This window comes from Neomonachus schauinslandi, chromosome 2, assembly GCF_002201575.2.
Source record: "Neomonachus schauinslandi chromosome 2, ASM220157v2, whole genome shotgun sequence".
Taxonomy (NCBI): Eukaryota; Metazoa; Chordata; class Mammalia; order Carnivora; family Phocidae; genus Neomonachus; species Neomonachus schauinslandi.
In genome coordinates, this window is record NC_058404.1 from 33,850,719 (window position 1) to 33,874,989 (window position 24,271).

Consider the following 24,271-nt stretch of genomic DNA (forward strand, 5'->3'; position numbering starts at 1 on the left):
AGGACACTGGGATCCTGACCTGAGCTGAAGGCAGACGCCTAACAACTGAGCAACCCAGGCGCCCCTCTAATGTACCATTTTAAATCCCTTGCCATTTATTTTCATATATATTTTTTAGTTATTTTCTTAGTAGTTGGCCTGGGATATGCTGTTAACATCACAATGTATAATAATCTTGTTTGGATTAATGTCAAGTTAGTTTCTATAGCATATAAAAACTATATTCTTATATAGTTCCATTTCTTCCCTTTGGGTTATCATCACAAATTATATCTTTATATATATGTGGCCATCAGCATAGATTTGCAATTATTACTTTATACATTCATCTTTTAAATCAGATAGAATAAAAGAGGTTACAAACAAACAAAAAACCCTATATTTTCTTTTATATTTACTTATGGGAATATACATTTACCAGTGCTGTTTATTTGTTCATGTGGATTTGAGTTACTGATTAGTGTCCTTTTATCTCAAATTCAAGGATTCTCATTAGTATCTGATGTAGGGCTTGTCTAAAAGCAATGAACTCTCTTAGGTTTTTTTAGTCTTAAAATGTTTTAGTTTATCATTCATTTTTGAAGGATAGTTTTAGCAGATGTAGAATTGTTTCTTGGCATTTTTTTCATTCAGGACTTTGCATATGTCATCCTACTGCTTACTGGCCTCCATTGTTTCTCATAAGAAATCAGTGATCAATCCTATTGAGGATCCTTTGTACATGATGAGTCACTTCCTGCTGCTTTTAAGATTCTGCCCTTAACCAATTGAGCCACCCAGGTGCCATTTCAGTAGTTTGATTATAGAGTGTCTAGATGTTGATCTTTTTTAATTTATCATATTTAGAATTTGTAAGCTTCTTGGTTATGTTTAATAGATTAATGTTTTTCATCCAATTTGAGAAGTTTTTGAACATTATTTCTTCAAATATTCCTTCTGCCCTTTCTCTCTTCTTCTGCAACTCCCATTAAGTGGATGTTGGTATATTTATATGGCATCCCAGAGGCTCTCTCAGATTCTGTTCATGTTTCTTTCTTTATTTTTGATTCTGTCACTCAGACTGGGTAATCTCCACCTATCTTTGAGTTGGCTGATTCCTTTTTCAGCATGCTCAAACTTGATCTCAAATTACACTAATTTTTTGTTTCAGTTATTACACTTTTCAACTCCAAGATTCCTATTTTTTTAATAACTCTCTTTTTTAAATTTTTAAATTTTTTAAATATTTCATTTATTTATTTGAAGGAGAGTGAGAGAGACAGAGAGTACAAGCTGGGGGGGGTGGTTGCTGCAGCAGAGGGAGAGGGAGAAACAGACTCCCTGCTGAGCAGGGAGCCCGATGCGGGGCTCGATCCCAGGACCCCAAGATCATGACCTGAGCCAAAGGCAGAGGCTTAACTGACTGAGCCACCCAGGTGCCCCTAATAACTGCAATTCTTTATTGGTATTCTCTGTTTTGTGAGACATCATTCTTATATTCCTTTAGTTCTTTAGCTATAATTTGCCTTAGTTCTCTGAACATACTTAAAATAACTTTTAATAGATTTAAAGTCTTTGACTAGTAAAAGCAATGTCTGGGCTTCCTCAGGGACAGTATCTGTAGATAGCTTTTCATCCTGTGTATGGATAATACTTTCCTGTTTCTTTCCATGTCTCATAACTTTTTGTTGAAAATTAGACATTGCAAATATAAATGTGGTAATTATGGAAATCAGATTTCACCCACCTTATTCCCCAGTGTTTTTTGTTGTTACTGATTGTTGTAGTTGTCATTATTTAAGTAACTTTTATGAGCTATATGATATCTGCATCTTTGTCATTTGTAGCCATTGAATTCTCTATTGTGTTAGTTTAGTGGCCATCTAATAATTGGACAGAAATCTTGTTAAATACCTGCAAGCAATAAATCTCCCAGTATTTGTCAAGTGATTTTGTTTTTGTTGAGGCATGCCTTCAATATTCAGCTAGGAAGTTGACAACTCTGCTTTAGCCTTCATTTCCTGCTTACACAGAAAGAGGTGAGAGCTTAGGGCCCTCTCAGCATGCACACATCTATACATAGTCCTGGAGTCCTGGGCATGTGTGTTGTTGTTTACATTTTCAGAACTGTTTCAGAGTTTTTTAAAGTGCCTATGGACAACTCATTCCTCAATTTTCCCTTTAAACTTTTATTTAGTCTATTGTTTGCCCTATCTTTTATCCACTGCCTCAGGCAGCTGTGATACTAAAACATGCTACGGCTTACTGGGTAGAGGATTTTAGAACTAGGTAAGTTCAAATAAAGTTCAAAAAGACAAGCCATTCAAGTAGGATCATCCAGGGAACTACCACACAAGTCAAATAATGACTCCTCTTTGGAAATAAGGCTTTGAAAGAAATGCAGTTCTGCTCTACTCCCTCTGATATATAGGGCATTATTTTTCAAGGATACTAATTAGCTAGGGAGTTGGAGATGCTACTAATATAAGTTAAAACACCACAAATATTGCTGTTTTTACTGAGATATATTCATTTTTCTGGACTAATTGTTCTTGGGTCAGTGCCGGTTAGTTTTCAGAATTCTGAAAAAATTCATTCTGACCATTTTTGTCAGTTTATTCTTTGTTTTTATGGAGGGGCAAACTTTCTGAAGTCTTTATCATTTTTTGTGTGTGTGTGGCTCAGTTTCATTTTTGAGAGATAGTTTTACTGGGTATAGAATTTTTGGTTGACAGTTTATTTCAACACTTTGAGTATATCATCCCATTACCTTCTAGCCTTCATTCTTTCTGATAAGAAGTCATCTGTTAATCTATCTCACTGGGTTTCACTTGTAAATCAAGTTGTGTCTGTCTCTTGCTGCTTTCAAGATTTTCTTCCTGTCTTTGACTTTCAGCATTGTTCTTATGATATGTCTGTGTCCGGATATCTTTGTGTTTATCCTATTTGGAGTTCACTGATATCTTTGGATGTGTAATGTAATAGACTAAGTAATGGCCACCAAAGATAGCTATACCCTAACCCCTGGAACCCTATGAATGTTATTCATATGGCAAAAGGAACTTTGCAGATGGGATTAAATTAATGATCTTGAGATGGGCAGATTATCCTGGATTATCTTTGTGGAATCTAAATGTAGTCATAAAGGTCTTTATGAAAGGGAGGCAGAAGGAAGAGATACAACTATGTAAAGAAGAGAAAAGGGCTTGCGGTTAAAGCAGATGGAAGCTGATTCAGAGAGAGAAAATGTTATGCCATTGTCTTTGAAGATGGAAGAAAGGGCCACAAGGCAAGGAATATAGGGAGCCTCTACTAGCTGGAAAAGGCACGGAGATGGATTATCCGCTAGAATCCCTGAAAGGAATTTAATGACCTGATTTTAGCCCAGGGGAAATTACTTCAGACTTCTCAACTCCAGAACTGTAAGATAATAAAGGAATGTTGTTTTAAGCCAACATTTTGTGGTAATTTGTTACAGCATTCAAAGGAAAATAATACAGACATACCCCATTTTATTGTGCTTCACTTTATTGCACTTTGCAGGTATTGCAGTTTTTACAAATTGAAGTTTTGTGGCAACCCTTCATCAAACAAGTCTGTTGGCACCATTTTTCCAACAGCATTTGCTCACTTCATGTTTCTGTGTCACATTTTGGTAATCTCACAATATTTCAAACTTTAGTATTATTTGTATTATTATATTTGTTATGATGATCTGTGGTCAGTGATCTTTGATGTTACTATTGTAATTGTTTTGAATGTCATGGACCATGCCCATATAACACATATAACTTAATTGATAAGTATGGTATGTGTTCTGACTGCTCCACTGACCAGCTACTCTACTCCTTCTCCTTAGGCCTTATTCCCTGAGACACAATATTGAAATTAGAAAAATTAATAACCCTACAATGGCTTCTATGTGTTCAAGTAAAAGGAAGAGTCAGTTGATGCAGGAAAGTTCATTGTTTTATTTTAAGAAATTGCTACAGACACCCCAACCTTCAGCAACTACCACTCTGATCAGTCAGCAGCCATCAGCATCAAGGCAAGCCCCTTCATCAGCAAAAACATTGTGATTCACTGTAAGCTCAGATGATGGGTAGCATTATTTAGCAATAAAGTATTTTTTAATTAAGTACTTTTTAAAAATATAATGCTATTGTACACATAGACTATAGTATAGCATAGACATAACATATATGCACTAGGAAACCAAAAAATTCATTGACTTGCTTTACTGTGATATCTGCTTTCTTAAAGTGGTCTGGAACCAAACCCACAATACCTCTGAGGTGTGCCCATATATGTAGATTAATATTTTTCATCAAATTTGAGAAGATTTAGTTCATTATTTATTTGAGTATTTTTTTTCTCCTCCATCTCTCTTCCTTCTAATTGGTCCTATCTTTACATGTATATAGTACACTTAATGGGGATCCACATATTTCTGGAATTGTTTATTTTTCTTCCTTCTTCTCTCTCTCTGTCTCTCTGTCTGTCTCTCTCTCTTTTGCTCTTGCTCTTTTGGATTGCAGTCTCTATCAGTCTGTCCTATATTTGCTGATTTTTTCTTCTGGCAGTTCAAATCTATTGCTGGGCCCTGAATTAGTTTCCAATTGCCACTGTAACAAATTACCACATATTTAGTGGCTTTGTGATAAATTAACATTATTTTGTCATTCAGAAGTCTAAAATGGGTCTACCCGGCAGGGGTCCTTATGGAAGTTCTAAGCAAGAATCCAGGACCTTGCTTACTCAGATTGTACAGGCTGACTGTACTCCTTGGCTCATGCCCCCTTCTGTCTTTAAAGCCAGATCTGGTCAGATCTTTCTCATATCTCATCGCTCAGACTCTGCTTCCATCATCACATTACCTTCTCTGACTCTGGATCTTCTGCTTCCCTGTTCCACATTGAAAGAACTCCTATAATTACACTGAGCCACCTGGTTAATCCGGGAAAATCTTTCAAGGTGAGCTGATTAGCGCCTTTTCATTTGCAACCTTGAATCCCCCTCACCATATATAACATGACATAATCACAGGTTCTAGGGATTAGGACATGGACATCTTTGGGGGAGAGTGTATTTTGCACCTATCATAAGCCCCTTGATTAATTTCCTGGGCCTGTCATAACAAATTACCCTAAACTGGGTACCTTCAAACAACAGAAAATTATTCTGTTCCAGTTCTGAGGCCAAAGTCTGAAGTCAAGGTTTCAGCAGGGCCACACTCCTTCTGAAGGCTCTCAGGAGAATCCTTCCTTGCCTCTTCCAGCTCTAGAGGCTGCTGGTGGCCCTTGCCTGTGCTGGCATCACTGAAGCCTGCCTCTGTTTTCACATGGCCCTCTTCCCTATGTCTCTCCTCTGTGTTCTCTTCTTCTTTTAAGGACACCAGTTTTGGATTTAGAACTCATCCAAAATCCAGGATGATTTCATCTTGAGATTCCTAACTAATTAAATCTACAGAGATGTCATTTCCATTTAAGGTCACTGTAGTATGCAGCTTGGGTGGCCAAAACAAAATACCACGGGCTGGGATGGTGTAATCAAGAGGAATTTATTTTCTCACAGTTCTGGAGGCTGGAAGTCCAAGATCAAGGTACCAGCCAACTCAGTTCCTGGAGAGAGGTCTGTTCCTGGCTTATAGATGGCCACCTTCCCCCCAGTGTCCTCATATGTCAGAGAGAAGCTCTGGTCTCATTTCCTCTTCTTATAAGGACACTAATCCTATCAGATCAGCATCCTCATTTGGTCTTAATTACTGCTGTAAAGGTTCCATCTCTACATACAGCCACACTGGGAGTTAGGGCTTCAAAATGTGAATTTGGGAAGGACACAGTTCAGCCCATGGCAGTCACATTCTGAGGTTACAAGTAGACATGTGAATTTGAGGGACACTATTCAGTCCATTAACCCCTCTTCAGTTAGTGTACTTTTCAAGTATAGAATTTCCATTGGGTTCTTTTTATCATTTCTATCTGTTTATTATTGTCTCTTTGACACGACATTGTCATCATGCCTTTCTTTATTTCTTGAATCATGGTTTTTAAAATTCTTTGAACACATTTATAATAGCTGCTCTGAAGAGTTTGTCTGCTAAGTGTGACATCTGGACCCTTGCACAGGCCATTTCTGTTGTCTGCCTTTTTTTTTTTTTTACCCCTGTGTATGGTTCGTGTTTTCCTGTTTCTTTACATATCTCATAATTTTCCTGTTCTCTTTGAAAACTAGACTTTTAGATAATATATTGTAGCAACTCTGGATACCAGGGCTTGTTGTCATTGCTTGTTTGATTAATGAATTAGTGATTGGGATTGACTATTTCATTGAAATCTATTCCCCCGGCAGCATTAAGGCTCTGATATTGCTCATCAGAGTGCAGCCTTGAGCTGACACGTGGTCACCTGGGGATGATGGTGGTTTTAATAGGGCTCTTTGTATTGTCTCCTTTCCTGATCTGTCTGTTCATCTCTCTGTCTCTGTTGGTATTACACCCAGCTCTTGGGGTGCACCACTGGCTGCTGCTGACTCTATTATTCTTGACAATAACCTCGGGCATATATTGTTCTAAGGTATTATTCAATTAAATATGGGTTCCATTGCAGGACTAGTTTTGGGGGCCTGTCTTTGAGGTCCTTTCTGACCCAAAGAGAACATTTATTAGCTGTCTCTTTTCCTGTCTCACTGTAGTAAACTCTGGCCTATGGTTTACCTTATTGCTCTCGTGGAGCTACCAACCTCAACCTAATTGTTTGCCATCAAAATCACCATTGTTTTCAAAGCACCTTTGGGCTTGAACTTTTCCACACTGTTCCAAATAAAACCAACTCCCTTGGGAAGAGCTTCAGCACTTGCTATTCTCATGGCTTGCCTCTCCCTCTGGGCAGAATGTCTGAGCCACTGCTCTAGAGCTGGAGGCCAGGACAGTGACCCACTTCTCTCAGGGTTACACATTTGCTGTTTGAGCAGGGCACTGGACAGTGGCAGTAGCCTCTGGTCTTCTTGGTTTGATTCTCTTACTGTAGAAACTCTGCCTTAGGTGTGATCTGGGATGAGGGTAACCTAAAATCCCTATTGTCCATAGGGTTGCCATTGAATGCTTAAGTCTGAAAATTGTGAATTAAATGGGCATCTGAAGATTATGAATTAAATGGGCTTCAAGACCCTATTTTGGATTCAGAAGCTAAACATTGATTCTTTTTGTGTTCTATGACCTATGAATCTTTCTTGAGGCAAGGGATGAGACTGGATAAATAACATAAATATCCCATTAAAAAAAAGGAGTGAAGAAAGAAAAAAATAATACATTAAAAGTATCATCTCACTACATGTATCTTTATAATATATGAAACTTTAGCATGGTTTCACACGGTAGATGTATTCCTGTAAACACAGTATACAAGTCAAACTTTTGCAAGCTCAGTATACACCTTCATATGCATGCACTTCTCTCAGTCGTTTTGCAAATCAAAAAATGTTTTATAAAAATTAATAATCACCCCCGTTAAAATCAGCTTTTAAGTGATTTTACTATTTTTATTTTATTTTACTTTTATTTTATTTTACTTTTATTTTATTTTATTTTATTTTATTTTATTTTATTTTTTGAGAGCAGGAAAGAGAAAGTGCACAAGCAGGGTGGGAGGGGCACAGGGAGACGGAGAGAGAGAATCTTAAGCAGGCTCCATGCTGTGTGGAGCTTGATCTCAGGACCCTGAGACAAAATCAAGGGTTGGACACTTAACCAACTGAGCCACCCAGGTGCTCTTATTATATATATTTTAAAGCAGGAAGTTGCTCTAGTAAAAAGAGGAAAAGATTTTTGCATAAATAGAAAGGCTCTGCCATCATATTTGTAGATATGCCAAATTTTACCCACCTCTGTAACATGCATTTAATAGTATCTAGGGAATAAATAAATAAATAAATAAACCTATAATCAAATGTTTGAGCTTCCCTGTAGTGATCACAATTCTCAGAATCTTTGATTCTTCTCTTAATAGGATCGTTTCTTCTTCCTGCCTGGCACTGATCCTTAGTCACCACCCCTGCCACGCCTATCCCCTGTGTCCAGGAGAACTCTTATCAAATAATCTGGTACCCAGATGCTGAAATAGTGGGTGGTACCAGCTGTTCTTGACTTCAGTTTGCCAGACGATGGCAGCAGAGTACCATGAAATGCTCACGGTCTGGGCTAGGGAGTGGGCTTGTGTAGGAATTTGAATATGGAGAGAGCTCTAGTCAAAATGTGCCGAAGAGGACATCACTGTAGAAAGGGGCTCTTTGACCTTATAGGTTTAAAACTCATAATAATATCTGGAAATTCTCCCAGTGAATTAACTTTCAAAAAGGACTTAAGAACCTAGAGTGAAGGGAGTGAAGAAAGATAGCAAAATAGAAAAATTTTCTATCTTTGGATTAGTAGAAATTTCAGGTTGAATATTTCATGTTTCAGAGCCTGATGCAGAGTATCTCCAGTCCACTCTTTTCTAATAACCATTTCTTTCTTGAAAGAAATTGTTAACTGAGTTTGCTGAGACCCACCAATTTCTTCCTCCAACTATGCTAATTGAGAGTTCAGAAGACTTGAATGCTGACGACAACTGTGCCACTGATTCACTGTGGTTAAGGGAAGACATGCTACTTTTTGGGGTCTCAGTGTTGTCGTTATTTCCAAACTGGGCAGTTCTTGTCATCTCAATGGCCCTTTTCAATTCTGATGTTCAGTGTTTTATAATCCCTCTTGCCTTTGATTACTTGCACTTTTCTAAGCTGAAACCACATCAGTGTTTCTCCACTTAAATTCATAATCTTAACATTTTGGAGAGGCAGCATAGTGTGGTAGTGAAGAGAATGGATTCTGCATTGGTCACCTCTTAGCTGTGTGGCTTTAAGTAAATTATTCAAACTCTCACTGTGCTTCAGATTACTGTAAAATGCTGATAATAATATCACATATCTCAGAAGATTAAATGAGAATATTAGCACATAAAGAGTATACAAATTGAGCATATTAATATAAAAAGCATTAAGACCGTACCTGGAAAATAGTAAGTATATGTATGTTAATTATCATATTACCCGTGGGAACATAAGCTCAAAAAGAATCTCATTATTCCTTTTCTCATCAATGAAATGCAGATGAAATAAGAATTGGCAGAGAAGTCCTAGTGGATTATACCTATTTTAACCCATTCCCTGATGTTTTGGGGTTTACAGCAGGAAGACTAGCAGGGCTAGCCTTCAGATCAGGAGAAGTAGTTGTCTTTCTGTTTTTCTGCTTACTATAGCTAGATAAATTATTGGGCAGGAACTTCTCCAGCCCTAATTATACAGTTCACTGCCTGCTATTTCACCACGGAAACCTCTGATGCCTCAGGTTGTAGAGCTGTGGTCCTCAACCAGGGCAAGGAGGAGCTTACAGGAATATCTGTATGCACTGGGTGGCATACAGATGGGCAATAGGAAAATGGTCCTGGGGAAAGTTGTGTCCAGATTTCCCTAATCTCCACCCCCTGAGCACTGGTTTTAGAGTCCTCATTAAAGTGTTATTTTTTGCCCTGGAGTCACACCCAAAGGAGAGAGGAATTTCGAAAAGGAAATTGGAAAGAGGATGTGAAAGGAGTCAAGGACAGGAGGCAATTATACGAATGGTTTGGATCCATGGTCCAAATTTAAATTTACCCCATTTCACAGTTCTCTTTAGGTTTGTCCCTGGGTCACTTTTTTCATTAATATCCAAGACAAATTGACCCCTTTAAGACAGGAGTCACCCCAGCCACTGTTTCCCAGGGAAGAGAATTCCAAACCCAGAAAGTTGAGATAGAAATTCCTTAATGAATCTACCAGCTGGTCTCCCTGGCTTGGCTTACCTGAGCAGCTCTGAAGTCCAGTCAGAGCTCTCCTCCTGTACCAGTGGCCTTAAATAGGAGAGAGAATAGAAGGGGTTCTTAGATGACTCTTCTTCTCTTAAGCAGGGTCAGGGACCACATGTCCACTGAATTTCAATAAAAAGGAAAGCACCTTGATAACTACAAAGACCATACACAAATACCTTGAATTCCTATATTCATGATAGTTGTTATTCTAATCCTATAATTGATGGCAGGGCTCCATTTTCTCCAGTCCTTGGTGTCCATCTCCACCTCAGCTGTGGCCCTCTGTATGTCTCATCCCAGTGATTATAATAGCTTCTGAGCTAGTTTCCTTTGATCTAGCCTCTTTTTATGCCAATCCATGCCATCCTTCATGGCTATAATAATTTTCTTGGAAAAAACTTCTGATTATGAATGGATATATAAATAAAAAAATAAGCAGATGGTTGAATTCTATCCTTCCTTTTGCAAGACTAAGGCACTGGCTTGATCTGTTGTCCTGCTTCTTCTTCATCTCCTAGAGTAGTGGTTCTTATCCAGACTATATGATATCACTTTTTAGGGGTGTCACAAGATTTCTTGAAGAAGATAGAAAGGGTTAGAATTACTACTATCCATATGGAAATCATATATGAGGCATGTCTTCATATGTAGTCCTATCACATACGCCAAAGAGGAAAATGCTTGCCTGTAGCTTCCAAGGGTACCACTTCTTAAAGAAGAGAGAAACGTAATCAAAATATTGGCCTTTTTATAGGGACTTTTTTCTTTCAGTCATCCACAGATGTTAGATGCCATGTCCTTTTTGATGTCTAATGTTTTATCTAGAAACCTTTAAAATATCTATAGGGAGGTCATAGGAAGCCATGACAAGACGTTAACAGTGTAGCTAGAGCATGAGGCAAAAATCCATTCTGTTCTTTTCCTGCCTAAAATATGAAAAAATACTTGCACACTGTCAGCTGTAGATAGATAAAAATATAACTAAATAAAATGATCAAACCACCTTAGAACGTAATCAGAGAAACTTCAGTTGCTTATTAACCTTGAGAGAGAGAACTTTGGCTTCTATTTTGATGGTATTCTTTGCTTTTTCCTCAATTGTTTGAAGCAGCATAGAAACTGGGGGCAAGGGCAACAAAAGATGTTGCACATTCTTAACTGCCCTGTCTGCAACCTGCTGAAGAGAACACTTTTAGACAGTTTGCAAAGGTCCTTAGGATTATAGAATTAGAGTTGGAAGGGACCAAGAGAGGTCACGGAGCCAGTTCACCTTTCGCCTTCAGGCAGTCCGCCCATGCCAGAGGTGCTGTCGGCCCTCATACAGGCTGCTCTTTCTGACCCCCACCCACATGCATACTTCCATGACTATGAAAGCTTCCAAGATCATACAGATCTTTAATGTGTTTTTAGAAGAGATTTTGTTAAGAATGACACAAGGGAAGATTCAAAGTTTTAGCAAAAATGTTGAGTGGTTCACACCTAGCATTCGCTTCACCCACTTATCCCGTCCCACCTGTTTTTTAATACCTGGCAAATGTTGGCTGCCGAGTTAGGCTTTGAGAAAACAGAGATTTCCCGAAAGTTCCATTGTTCCTAAGCCAGTTTGGGCATGTTGCCTTTTGCATTCCATAGCTCAGCTTCTATCACATGTACTCAGCGGCTAGCTTTTAAAGACTGACAGTTGACACATCAGTCCTCACTCAGAATTTTCTTCAGATGTTCTGTCCCTGAGCCATTTCCCCCAGGGCAAAAGATAACCAGGAAATAAGGAAACGCCAGTCAACCTGAAAACCCCCATCAAGCCTCCATATATAAGTGAAGGTATCTGAGGATTACAGGTTGGGAACAGTCTTAATCCAAACCTGGCTCTTAGAACACCCATGTGATGCAGTTACTGCTGATGTACATTGACAAATCACACATCCAAAGGAGGTCTCTCTACTTCCAGAAGTGTGTTTTCACTCAATTGATATTTTCCATGGATTAGAATGGGTCAGAAAGCATTACATCAAAAGAAGAGGGAAACCAAGATGTTTGTGTGGCTCTTTCTGCTGGCCATTGTCTAAAACCTGGTGATGTGTGGGCTTAAAGGTTTGTTCCACATGAACAAAAAGTAGTCTTAGTCTTAGTACACAGATGATTCTTAAATTGACACAGGAAGAAAAGGCCATGTTTCTTTTCTCCACTTGGGTGGGCAAGGAAGAAGAATAACAGTGATGGCTATTCTTTGACTTTGTCCATCTCCTTGATAACTTCTTCTCAGACAGTTCTGCATCTCTGAACACCCAGGAATCTGATTCAGGCAGGCCAATGATTCAGGGTCCTTGAAGAGTGAAAGAGAAGCATTTAACTTCCAAGCATGCTTTAGAATGATAACTTCTTATCACAATACTAAGTGCCAGTTCTTATCGACCAATAATGACGCCCTAGCCCAGTGTGTTGAAAGGATTCCTAGGTTGAATCTGGGTTCTGGAATAAGAATGGCATGATGGAATACCAACATATGAGTGCAGGAAGAAGTAACGGCTCATGTGTCAGTTTTTTTCCATCTCAAAGCAGCTTCATATTGCTCATTTAATTATTAAATTTCAAACATTCTTGCATTTATCTTCATAGTCATCCTTTGAAGTCCCAGTATTATCCCTGTTTTGCAGATGAGAAAATTATTTCCCTTTGTGTTATTTCCAGGTTTGGAAATTCACATATGTTTTGAGACCTAGCCCATGTAAGGTCAAGAGTCTTCAAAAGTTAAAATTAATAATAAAGGAATCCTTTGAAGGAAAAAATAAAGTAAAAGGCAGTATCCAGTGCAATAGTAAATTGCAGCCTGAGTAGTATCTGCAGAAGGGGAGAAGGGGACTTGTATAGTGATCCTTTCTTGGAATCCAAACATGGCTGCAGACCCTGCCTATTGCAGGAAGGCTCCCTGGATGCTACACCTGCATGAGACAGAGGGGTGATGTCTTAGGAAGGTACAGCAGCAACTCAGTAGGTGCTTATTTAAGCATCCATATGGTATTGAAATTCTCACAATTATTTTCCCCCCACCAAGTCTGCAGAAGGAAATGAAAGAGATTTCTATAATCCATCCTCTTAGAATTAGTCTGTGGCTAAGGACTCTCCCTAGCCAGGGGCCTAGAAATGTGTCAGTCAGTAGGGATGGTTCAAAAATACCTTCCAGAAAGATATGCTGACTCATTAAGATTGCTGTGTTCTTGCAGGGACAACAGTGATGGTAAAGAAAAACAGCATGAAGGAATTCTCTGATTCTACGGTACATGACTGTATGATGTGGGGACAGCCAAGACTGATGAGCAATGTCAGCTTCACCACCAGGTAAAAGCCTCAGAGAACCCTGGTTCCCTGTGGATTTCTGAGGATCAGTGGGCAAGAAAAATGTGACGTAAATGAGAATGTTGGCTTTATCAGCCCTTATAGTGACCAGTGGAATTGTTCTTCACCAACATGAATTCATCTCAGCTTCTCCCAATGTCAGTAAGCTAAACAAACAGACCTCCTTGCAACATGGCTCAAAATACTTTATACCTGTGATAACCAAAGGTCATGTACCCAGTTTTCTCTCAGATCACCTTTCAGGGACTCTACACATGTAGGTTGGGATGAAATTTCAGTTATTCCCAATTTCTATTATTAATCCATCCCCTATTTCCAACGAACTGATGATGAGATTGCTTTTGTTTTTCAATCTGCAAAACAGGATCAACAAATGCCTCCTCCCTCACTCTCTTTTTCCTGCAGTACATTAAAATCTTGATTAACCAGAATGCAGAGTTGGAGGTGGAGGGTGATCTGTTCAGTTGATTTTAAATGGAGGGTCAATCTAAAAGTTCTATCACTTCAGAGTTTATTGTGCATAGCTTTGTAATATGTTGCCAACATTTCAGTTTAGTGCCTATACTGTACAAGGAAAATTGTTAATGATTGTGATTATCTACAGGTAAATACTGTATTACCAGCAGAGAATAGTCATTGCGCACTGACATTGTATAATGTGGGTGTGGGCTAGGGTTAGGGTTAAGTTCAAATGCTGACTCTAAACTGTGTGATCTTGGGCAAGTTGCTTTACTTCTAGGTGTCTCAGTTTTGCTACATTAAATGAGTATAATAGTCATGAATACTTTGTAGGTTTTTTGTAATGACTGAATTAGATTAAGTATTTAAAGTACTTTGATTCTTGGTCAATAGTAAGTCCTCATTAGATGTTCCTTATTATAATTAGTAAGTGCAGAGCCTTCAAGGAGGTAAATTTTGAAATAAATCCTTGATCTTTTTTTTTTTAACAACTCATCTCTTTCTTTTAATATATGAAGAATCATGCTTCTGTGTAATTTGGGGTTCTATATAGATGAGCCTGGGTAACAGAGGCTCTATTGTACCACTCCTAGAGGTGAGGCTGGCATCAATGTCTGAGCCACCAAGGGTGCTACCTCTTTGTGTGTGCACTTTCCAGAAGGAATATAAAAGTCCTAGGAATTATAGCTTCTGCCCTTCCTTGCCTTCTATTCCAACATTTTATCAAAGCGAGATAATCTGTGGGAAAGGATTAAGAACTGTGTGGAGGAAAGTGCTATGGTATTGCAGGAATTCACATTTTGTCTTACTCTTAATGACAACAAAACAACTACTCACTATAATTGGGATTTGCAATTTTTTTTTTTCCTTTTAAAATGGTTGGTAACGGGTGCCTGGGTGGCTCAGTTGGTTAAGCGACTGCCTTCAGCTCAGGTCATGATCCTGGAGTCCCCGGATCGAGTCCCGCATCGGGCTCCCTGCTCAGCAGGGAGTCTGCTTCTCCCTCTGACCCTCCCCACTCTCATGCTCTCTCCATCTCATTATCTCTCTCAAATAAATAAATAAAATCTTAAAAAAAAAATGGTTGGTAAGTAGGTATCTATTGAGTATCTCCATGTGCTAAGTAGGTACTCTGCTTGATGCATTTGTAGATATAGAAATGGTGTTTCAACCCCCATGCAATCTAGTTGGGTAAACAAAATGAATTCCTATAAAATAAATCAGAAGCCAAATAAAGCAGCACTCCTTCGTGTGCTACATCGATGATTCTGGCAGGAGGTCAGAGGAAGAAGCGGTCAATGAGGGATGGATGGATTGTTCCAGAAAGTTTTCTGTGACAGGTAGGATTAAAGGTAGGAGAGACTGGGCATCTCAGCTCCTTTGAAGGCTACAACACGGGCAAGGCATGGGAGAAACCTGGAGCCTTCCATGTACCAGCTAGTCTGAAGAGGTGAGAACGTGTGTTTGAGTGTTGTGAGACATAACATCTCAAATTTCTCAAGAATACATTCTTGGCTATTGCTATTGTGCATGTGTGTATTTGTGTATACATTATGTTTATGTTAATGCACAATTTTTACAAAAACATAATTCACACAAAAAAAACATAATTCACATTTAAAAATTGTTTTTGAGAATATAAAGACAACATATAGGATAACACATGAAGTGCTCCAACCATGCTTATTCTTTGATTTAGTCTTTTCCCATATCTTCTCTGTGATAATAGAAGAACAGCAAGTAATACCAAAAGCCACAGAAAATATTTAAATGTAAATGTAGCCATTCAGTTTCACAGACTTTTCCCTGCTATTCTTTAGCACAGCTATAACAATGAAATAATGTATTGGATGTTTCCCATTGTCTTTAATCCCCCCATTGTCTATGATAAATAAGGAAATGGTCCAAAGCAGGCATCTAAAAGGAGGATTGATCTGGACAGCATGGTCCATCCACGGACTGGGCCTGTCAGCCCTTTATCTGGCTGGAGGTATTCCTGAATATGCTTTAAAAGCCCATAAACAAGGTCAGAGATCATGAAAGTTAGCCATCCAGATCATCTTTAAAGATGATGCTGAAGTCATCTGTACCTCTTAATTGAAAAGCAAGATATGTTCACTTGAGCTACAGATTTTTTAAAAACTAATTAGAGTCATACTACCAGTTAGACAGTGTTGCACATTTGCATATATTTATATAAGCTATTTGTGGGTGCATTTCTGTGATATTTCATCAGTGGAGCTGGTTAGCTCAGTTGATTTAAGTACAGTGTTAATGGGATCAATGACATCCTGTTCCTACTTAGTGCTATAGGATAGGGTGTATTTTTGTTTTGTTTTATTTTTATTTTTGTTTATTTGTTTTGTTTTTGCTTTTTGTTTTTTGCAGGGCAAAGATAACTCCAGTTAACAAATTGACAAACATATGTCCTGAGTAACAACAATAAGTGGCAAAATAAACTTGATGGCTTAATAGAGACAAGTAGTCACTATCGGGGGAAAAATGTAAAATGTGTGGTATGTGCTATTTGTGATCCATTTTTGGTGGGTTAATAATATTACATTCACATACCCAAAACAGCATAATATTATTTATAGTTTTGCTGACAAGAGCTTGGTGCTTTTAAAGATGTAATCTTCAGGCCACCAGTGGGTTTTCCAGTAAGTTCCGAAACTATTATCTTCTATTCTTAGTACTTGAAGCAATACAGACAGCCCTAACTTATACAAAAGTTATAGTCCAATATTTCTTTGCATCCCTGGGGTCTTTCTCTTCACATAGAATAAGCAATGTTATAAATAGCAGTTAGGTTCTCAGACTAACACACACAAGTCTACTTAATAGATGGTAGTTAATGTGTATTTGTTGAATAAATAAACAAACACTAGTTCTATTCACTTGAGTTCTGTGTTCTTAAATCAAGAGATCATGTAATATGAGAGAGCAAAGATGAATAGTTCCTCTTCCTTTCCCTGGTGATCCAGTTAGACTTATGCAAAATTTTATGATAAATAAAAATGCATTTCAACTGCTCCTAGAGCCCCTCTGCCCTCATTTCCAATTTCTTTATTATGGCCACCCTACTTTGGGTGAGCTTTAGAGTGTTCTACCCATTTTACTATTCTACAGTTATTTACTTCTTCAGTAAAACAGATTTTAATTAGATATTTGAAAAGAAAAGATTTAGATACAACTAGTTTCTATTATGTTGTTACTGACCGGTAACACAATGACCACACTAAGCCATTCAGTATTTTTAAAAAGTAGGTGTTTATAAACTCAAGTATATATTGACAGATATCTAATCAAGTAAAGTAGAGGAAGCAGAAATTTCCAAGCAGTTTATGATAGATCTGGGTCAGGAGAGGAAACCATTTCCAACAGAAAGATTTGTCTTCTTTGGGCATATCAGCTCTTCTCTAGAAATCTTCCCTCTGGATCTGTTTAATTCAACTGTTACAGACTATATTGAAATCTAAATACTGTACTTTCCTCATAATTTCCCTTCCCACCATATCTTTATAAAACCTATGACTAAGATCATATGTAAATATGATATCAACTTCATCTTCATATTTGCCATGTTCTTTTAGAGACACCAGAGACCATGACTGCCATTTTTTCTCTCTTTCTTAATGCCCAAGCCAGCATTATCTCCGTAAAGTTCAAGTGTACCACAGATACCAGTCACAAGCATTGTCCCTATAGCAGGCATGAACCCTGGATCACCATCCTCTTTAGCCTTTATGCTTCAGTTTCCTCTTCTGCAAAATAGAGATAATATTAGAACCTAAGTAATTGAAACACTGTGAGATAATATTAGAACCTAAATAATCAAGATAAAACAGGTTAAGTTCTTATGTAGAGCCTAACACACAGTCAAAATCGAGCAAGTGCAAAATGGTCCCTGCTGTTGTTGTTCTGCTCCCCCATCCTCCTCCGCCACTATTTCCCTGGCTCTTAGATTTTCATGCTTTCATATTCAGAGGGAGAGGTTCTGAAGTTTCAGACCTTCCAAAATTTCATTCACTGTCTACCACCTACCATCCATAGACCATCAGCTCAATGGAGCATATCATCAGGGTTTTCAGTGAAGATCTGTGGTACAGAACCTCCCACTGGTATAGTCACTTCACCATGCCCACATCTGCCTATAATTTGCTGTTCCCCCTCAGCAACACTTTTCCATGGCAATTCCAGCTCATTCTTTGGTTGTTTCTCAGTGTCTTCTAGCACAACTGATTTCATGGCAATCTTCAGTTTCTGAGCAAATTACGGTCCATACAGAAGGACTGCCATTATATCTTCTGCCAGGCCAGAAGCTTGTTAGCTTGTTAGTATCACCATCCATAAGGACCTGGGGAAATCCATCTAACTGGGAGAAATCGTTTCTCTTCTGGCCACTCCCAGCCCTATATCATTTATTCTCAGGGATGACTCCTGAGACATCTGCCCCTATGACTGCTCACTTTCAGATACCATGCACCTTCACACACACACACACACACACACCCATGCACACACAGCTGGGAAAGAAAGCTGGACCTTCCTTTCTTTTTATTCTCAGTTCTACACACCTTATTGAATTTTGTGCCCCAGATGATTCAGGCAAGAGAAACACCATCTTTTAGCCTCAGTGATGTCTGAACTCCTGCTTAGGACCAGTTTTCAGGGCTTTTCCAAGGTCAGAATATTGGGTATAAATCACCACACATGGTTCTTCTCTTACATCCTATCTGAGCTTTCTACAGAAACTGAGCTTATAACATTGTGTGAGCAGGTACTTTTCTCCCTTTCTTCCTTTCTTTCCTTTAAGCTTTTAAAATGACTTTCCCTCTGGACAAGCATAGACTTTTTTATTTGAATAAAATATAGTTCATTACTAGTAAATCAAAAATGTTCTTTGATTCTTTTATTTATATATGCATATTGAGTTTGCCCTTACTGTAGGATTTCAAGTCATGTTCTAGAAACCCACATGTACTTAATACTGTACATCCAGCATTTGATTTTCCAGAGTTACCTTTCTCTAAGAGTCCAGATAGCACTTATTTTTGCAGCCTTAGAGATTCCAGAACCTCTAAAGATGTCTTCCTGATGGCAACTTACGGTATTTGGATATGTAGGAATCCCTACCGGGGGTGTGGGTTGGTCATAAACTGTAATAAACATCTTCATCAAGTCTTAATACAAAGTCCAAGGAAAACAGTAATATGAATGTATCATGTACAGATAAGTAAGGGCGTAGGGATAAAGATAGACATATATGTACACAGGTAGAAATGATTTTTTAAGCACAATGAGCCTGAGTTCCAAAAACAGATGAAAGAGTTAGGGTGCTAGTGAGTAGAAGAATAAGAATTTGGAAAGAACTAGTTCTTGTCTCGTACCTAAAGGCAAAAATTGGATTTCTGAGAAGAAAAGTACCACAACACTAGCAAAGTACTATATAGAGAGAGGAATAATTCATCAGGTATTTATTAAGTAAATGAATTATTCAAATTAACAAATAATATTTAATTATTTGGAATTCCATGGAAAATTCAACATAGTCCTTCCATCACTCCTGTCTTCTTTGCCCTGTCTGTTTGACTAGCTTAGAAGGCTATGATAAAGGAGGGACAAAGGCCTTTTTTAACCTCTTTGTTAGTCTGTGGACAGGTCTTAAGAAAAATGAGGTCAGATTCTCCTAGGACTTTCGGGTATGGAAATTTCCATTGATTCAACTGGATGGGAAGATGAGGAAGGAATTCTCCTAATATGGAAATAAAAATTACAGTGGGACAACTGATCGTTTACTGAGTGCATGTATTTATTTGTATTTAGTAGTTAGTTTTTGCATGTTTTCATTTTTGTCATTTATAATCTCTTAAAAGGCAGGGGTGAGGCCTTGTTTATTTAAGGTCATATATAAAAGACCAACTCAATAAGACAAGGTGAAGATTATGGGAAGCTTAGTCACTGTTTCTGTGTAAAACTCTATTCAAGGACTAGGACGTGACTTACATAGTTTCTAGGAAAAACTGTCACACTTTATATTCTGTGATCTTTGCTCTCTGTTTGACACTCACCATCACCCTTCTCCAGGACTCATACTTCCCAGCCACTTACTATCCCCATCGACATCTGAACCATCATTTACAAAAACATAAGTTTAAAATATTTGCCCTTCCAGAGGTAGCTTTATTTTTATCAGGGATCAAATGTTTCAGCTAAGGAAATCTCCCTACCTATGGGCTTTCAGGCATCAACCACAATGGGAGGTATGTTTTTAGGAGACATTCAACGAGGGCCTTTCAGGTACATCTAAAATCACAAATCTGGGGCGCCTGGGTGGCTCAGTCGTTAAGCGTCTGCCTTCAGCTCAGGTCATGGTCCCAGGGTCCTGGGATCGAGCCCCACATCAGGCTCCCTGCTCAGTGGGGAGTCTGCTTCTCCCTCTCCCACTCCCCCCACTTGTGTTCCTGCTCTCACTGTGTCTCTCTGTCAAATAAGTAAATAAAATCTTTAAAAAAATAAAATAAAATAAAATCACAAATCAAAGCCTATTGTGTGCTATTGCATTTTAGTTTTTAGGTTGCAAGAGTGATTAAGTAGGAGGCCTCCCAGTCCCACTGGTAAGGTGGACACACCAGAAGTAGACTGTCAAGAATAAGATCTCAGCTCTGTGACTTCCATGCTATGTGATCATGAGCAAGGCTCTTCCTGAACTGTGGCTCAGATCCCTCTTCTGTAAAACAAGTGGTGCCGATCTCAGGAGGCTGATGAGAAGACTAAGTATAAGACTCTTGGCCAAGTTCCTAGCAAACAGCAAGCGCTCAATAAACGTTAGCAGTTATCATGACACAGGAAGCACGACTGTCGCACAAAATACTTGAGCCCATGGTCTGGAGATTCACCTCAAAGCAGCTTTCTGCTAACGTTGTATTAGCAATCTACATCTGTGTTACCACCAATAGTATGAGTAGGAAAGACAGAGGCCTTAGAGAGAAATGTCATTTCAATTTAAATCTGAGGGGTAGCAAAGCTGCCATAGTACTCACCTTCAGTAATAGGAAAGGGAGACCCAGTTCCTGTCTCCCCATGAGGCAATATGGTCTCTGTCTGGTAGGAACAATGGCCTTTTTAGCTCTTTCCCCAAGGACATGAGAATATCAGAATTCAGCCCATGTTAGTCCCATGCTGGGCTCCTAAAGACCATGGTGGGTTTGATAGTGAAAGTCAAGGACAGGACCATAATCGTCCTCAACTCAGCATCAAATATCAAGGATGTTCACCCAATAATGTTCATGCAATTATTTATAACTTTTCATCTAAACTTGCCAAGAAAAGCTTCATTCTGAGTCTCTAACAGTCCCAAAATAATTGGGAAATCTTTCTTGTCAAGAGAGGATTGAGAAAAGGCATCTTTAACAAACTCCTCTCCTCTCCACTCCAGGACTCACTTCTCTTTGTCTCCCTGCATCCTGTTCTGTTCAGCTGGTGGACGAAGGCAAACCAGGGCAGGCAAAACCTCGGGGTTGCTGGGTAGCTCCACACCTCCACAACTGTCTTCAGCACATGGGCAGCTACGAGGACAATAAAATATTGTTCATTGCTTCTACCCCACAACCAATTAGGTCAGCTGTAAATATTGGAATTGCTTGGTAAACATGCTGGAAGATTGTGCTGACTTGTTAATATAAGTGAAAATGTAATCAGATTTATAACACTTTTTTTTCCAAACCATAATTTATGACAACAACAGAAGAAAAAAAATTCCCTTGCAACCTGCTGAAATACCATTATTAAAATGCATATGAAAAGTCAATTATGCCAGAGGGAGGTATTTAAGGGAAGTGAGTTTCCATATCCTGGGATTACACCGTGGGGATTACATATTTCTTATTTTTTTTTTTTCCCTGAGATCTTTGCTGCTGCCAAATGAAATGGAACAGTTATTTTACTTATTTCACTCTGAAATATTGCTGCAGATAGTACTAAAAAGTAAACTAAATAACCTGGCTCCTTGAAAACCTTCTCTGTTCTCCCCAAAGCCCCAAGACAAGCTGAGTAGTCACTGTTTTTTTTTTATTTGCAAGACCACCTGTCTTTAAGCAATAATCACATTCGTTAAAACATGTAGAAATCAAGTATTTTTTTTTCCTCATTGTTACTCTGTTTTATGCTCTAAATGAGTGGATCATTTTACGTACTTCTATGGAGAACCTTTGTGTAAAGACAAGAAACAACCCCTTATTTTTGTTTTAAAACCCAGAGTTTCCTCTACTCCCAGGGTCATATTGGGACGACAGCTCTCCTCCCAGACAAGATGGTATCAGTGCCACCACTTGCCCTTGCTAGGTTGGACTTTCTCTGCTGCAGGAGCCTCTGTCCGTCAGGTGAGGCTGACCATGACCACTCTTCTGGAGGCTGTGATTCTAATCCCAGTTCCAGTTTTAACCCAGACAGGTTGCTGCCTCTCCACTTTCTGGTTTCCTCATAATGAAATGTAGGTATTATTATATCTCATCTGTGTTTAAGGTACCAGTAGGGAAAAGCTAGTTAAAAAAAAATCATAAAGCAATTTGTAAGTGTGAGAGAAGCTGCCATTTTCAGTCTCAAACTTCCAGTAAAATGTTCAGTTTAGATAATGGAAGAAATTATTAATACATATTTTTTAGAATCACTAGTGTATACATTGTGGATAAATTACTGTTTGGGGGAAGATTCTGGTGTTGCTATATAAGAATCAATAAAGTAAATCACATATATCTATGCATATATATGTATATATATATGATTTACTTTATACATTTATACTTCATACACACCTATATATACATACATTACATATATATATGTTTACAGGAAGAGCTAGAAGAGCCTGAAATGGGAAGTAGCAAACTTAACAGAGTTTGATTCCAAGGTAACTGAGAACAATGTAAATGGTCTTCCAACATGAAAATGTTCACAATCTTTATTTCTTGACTGATGTGATTATTAGGATTAAGACCTTTATATTTGCATTTTATCACAAGCAAAACACATTAATATTTCTAGTTCTTAAAATAATATTTTATGGAAAGCATTTTCATATTGATTAGCTAGATTTGCTTCCACTGAAATATTCTGTTAGATTTTACAGTCAGTCAAACCTCGTGTCTGTCTTTACACTCTTTGGAGGTAGATCTGAATATTCTTGAGCCTTTCTAAATGTCCCTGGTTTTGGTTTTTGCTCACCACGTAGGTATTCAACAGCCAGGACCATGGGTAATACGTTTCCTTTTTTTCTTGCTTTACTTCTGGTTTAATCCTTGAGAAATCCTTTTTGTGGAATCAACACCAGAAACCAGTTTTAAGAGACTTAGAGGTGGCTCAGAGGGAGAAGATAACTGGGAAGGATTTGTAGGGCCAGGTCAAGTATCTGCTTGGCCTATGAGCTCAGTCTTCCAGGAACAGTTCCTGGCACCCCACCCCAATTAATTGATTTCTATCTGCATCCCTTAAGCTCACTCAGGAACAAGGTCTGAGGTAGGGAAAAAAAAAAATCAATGAACCCAGTGGCATAAGGCTCTAACCTCTTTATAAGGATTCTATCTGGTTTTTTTTTAATAGCTAATTTGCAGGGGGAAAGGTGAACATATTAAAGAATAAAACAGGCAGAAACCATCCTGGGTGAGTTTACACTCATCTGTTTTTCAAAGTCATGGGCCTATGTCAGGTGACTGTAAATCTTAAAAGTTATTTGGCACCAGGAAGAAGAGCACAGGAGAAACATGTTTTTACAATCTGCATAAGCAGATTATCTCTGCCAACCCTGCTTATGTTGCTCCATCCAGAGGGACTCTCTTGATCTACCTGCCCACTTGGAACCTTTTTCTTTCTTCAGGGCAGTGCGAGTAAAGGAACACCATTCCTAACCCATAACTCTCTCATTCTTTAGCCAGATACTCTCAGCTCCACCTCCAGATCTGTGCAGCTGCCTCCAGTTCTTTCTCCTTCCCTTACTTCTTATTTACTCTCCCTCATCTTACTGTTTCAGCCACCAAATCTCCTCGTAGTATTTTTTCCAAGCCAGGAACTAACAGAAGAGTAGAGAAGGGATAACACAGTAATTCCCAGGAGTATGCCTGTGTGTATGTGGGCACGGAATAAAATTTTCAGGGGATGAGAGGCCTCTTCAAACTGTATCCCAACCCCTGATCCTAATACCACCCTTGGCTGGCTTGTTTTCACACCAAGAATCACAGTGTACAAGGTGAGACATCATTGACGGGAGAGCTAGAGTTGAAAAGAAGTGAGAAGAAATGGAGAAGTAGGAAAAGTAACAATTCTGGAAACAATTCCACTATACCAAATGGGCAAAAAATTCTAAAATTAATACTTTCCCCAAGTGCCTGATTTCTAACCTGCCTCCATTCACTGTACTCAGAAACAAACTCTAAGGTAGGCAAAAACAAAGGCAAAATGAACAATAAAACCAACAGTGAACCTAGCCAGGTCTATTGGCTGGGCTAGCGATCCTGGTGAGAGGTAAGAGAATCAAGTGAGGAAGTTGTGAGATAGCTTTCTCTCCTGGATTCAATCAGTTGTCCCATTTTCTCTGTTTTAATCCT

The 24,271-nt window shown here is 38.6% G+C and overlaps 1 protein-coding gene across 1 annotated transcript in view; it reads left to right on the top strand.

The window, feature by feature from the left end:
• Positions 1-24,271, top strand: part of KCNU1 (potassium calcium-activated channel subfamily U member 1) — a 170,909-nt gene that overhangs the window by 68,174 nt on the left and 78,464 nt on the right. Inside the window, 1 exon segment of the mRNA XM_044912803.1 lies at positions 13,082-13,196. Within this exon segment, the coding sequence (XP_044768738.1) occupies positions 13,082-13,196 (115 nt within the window).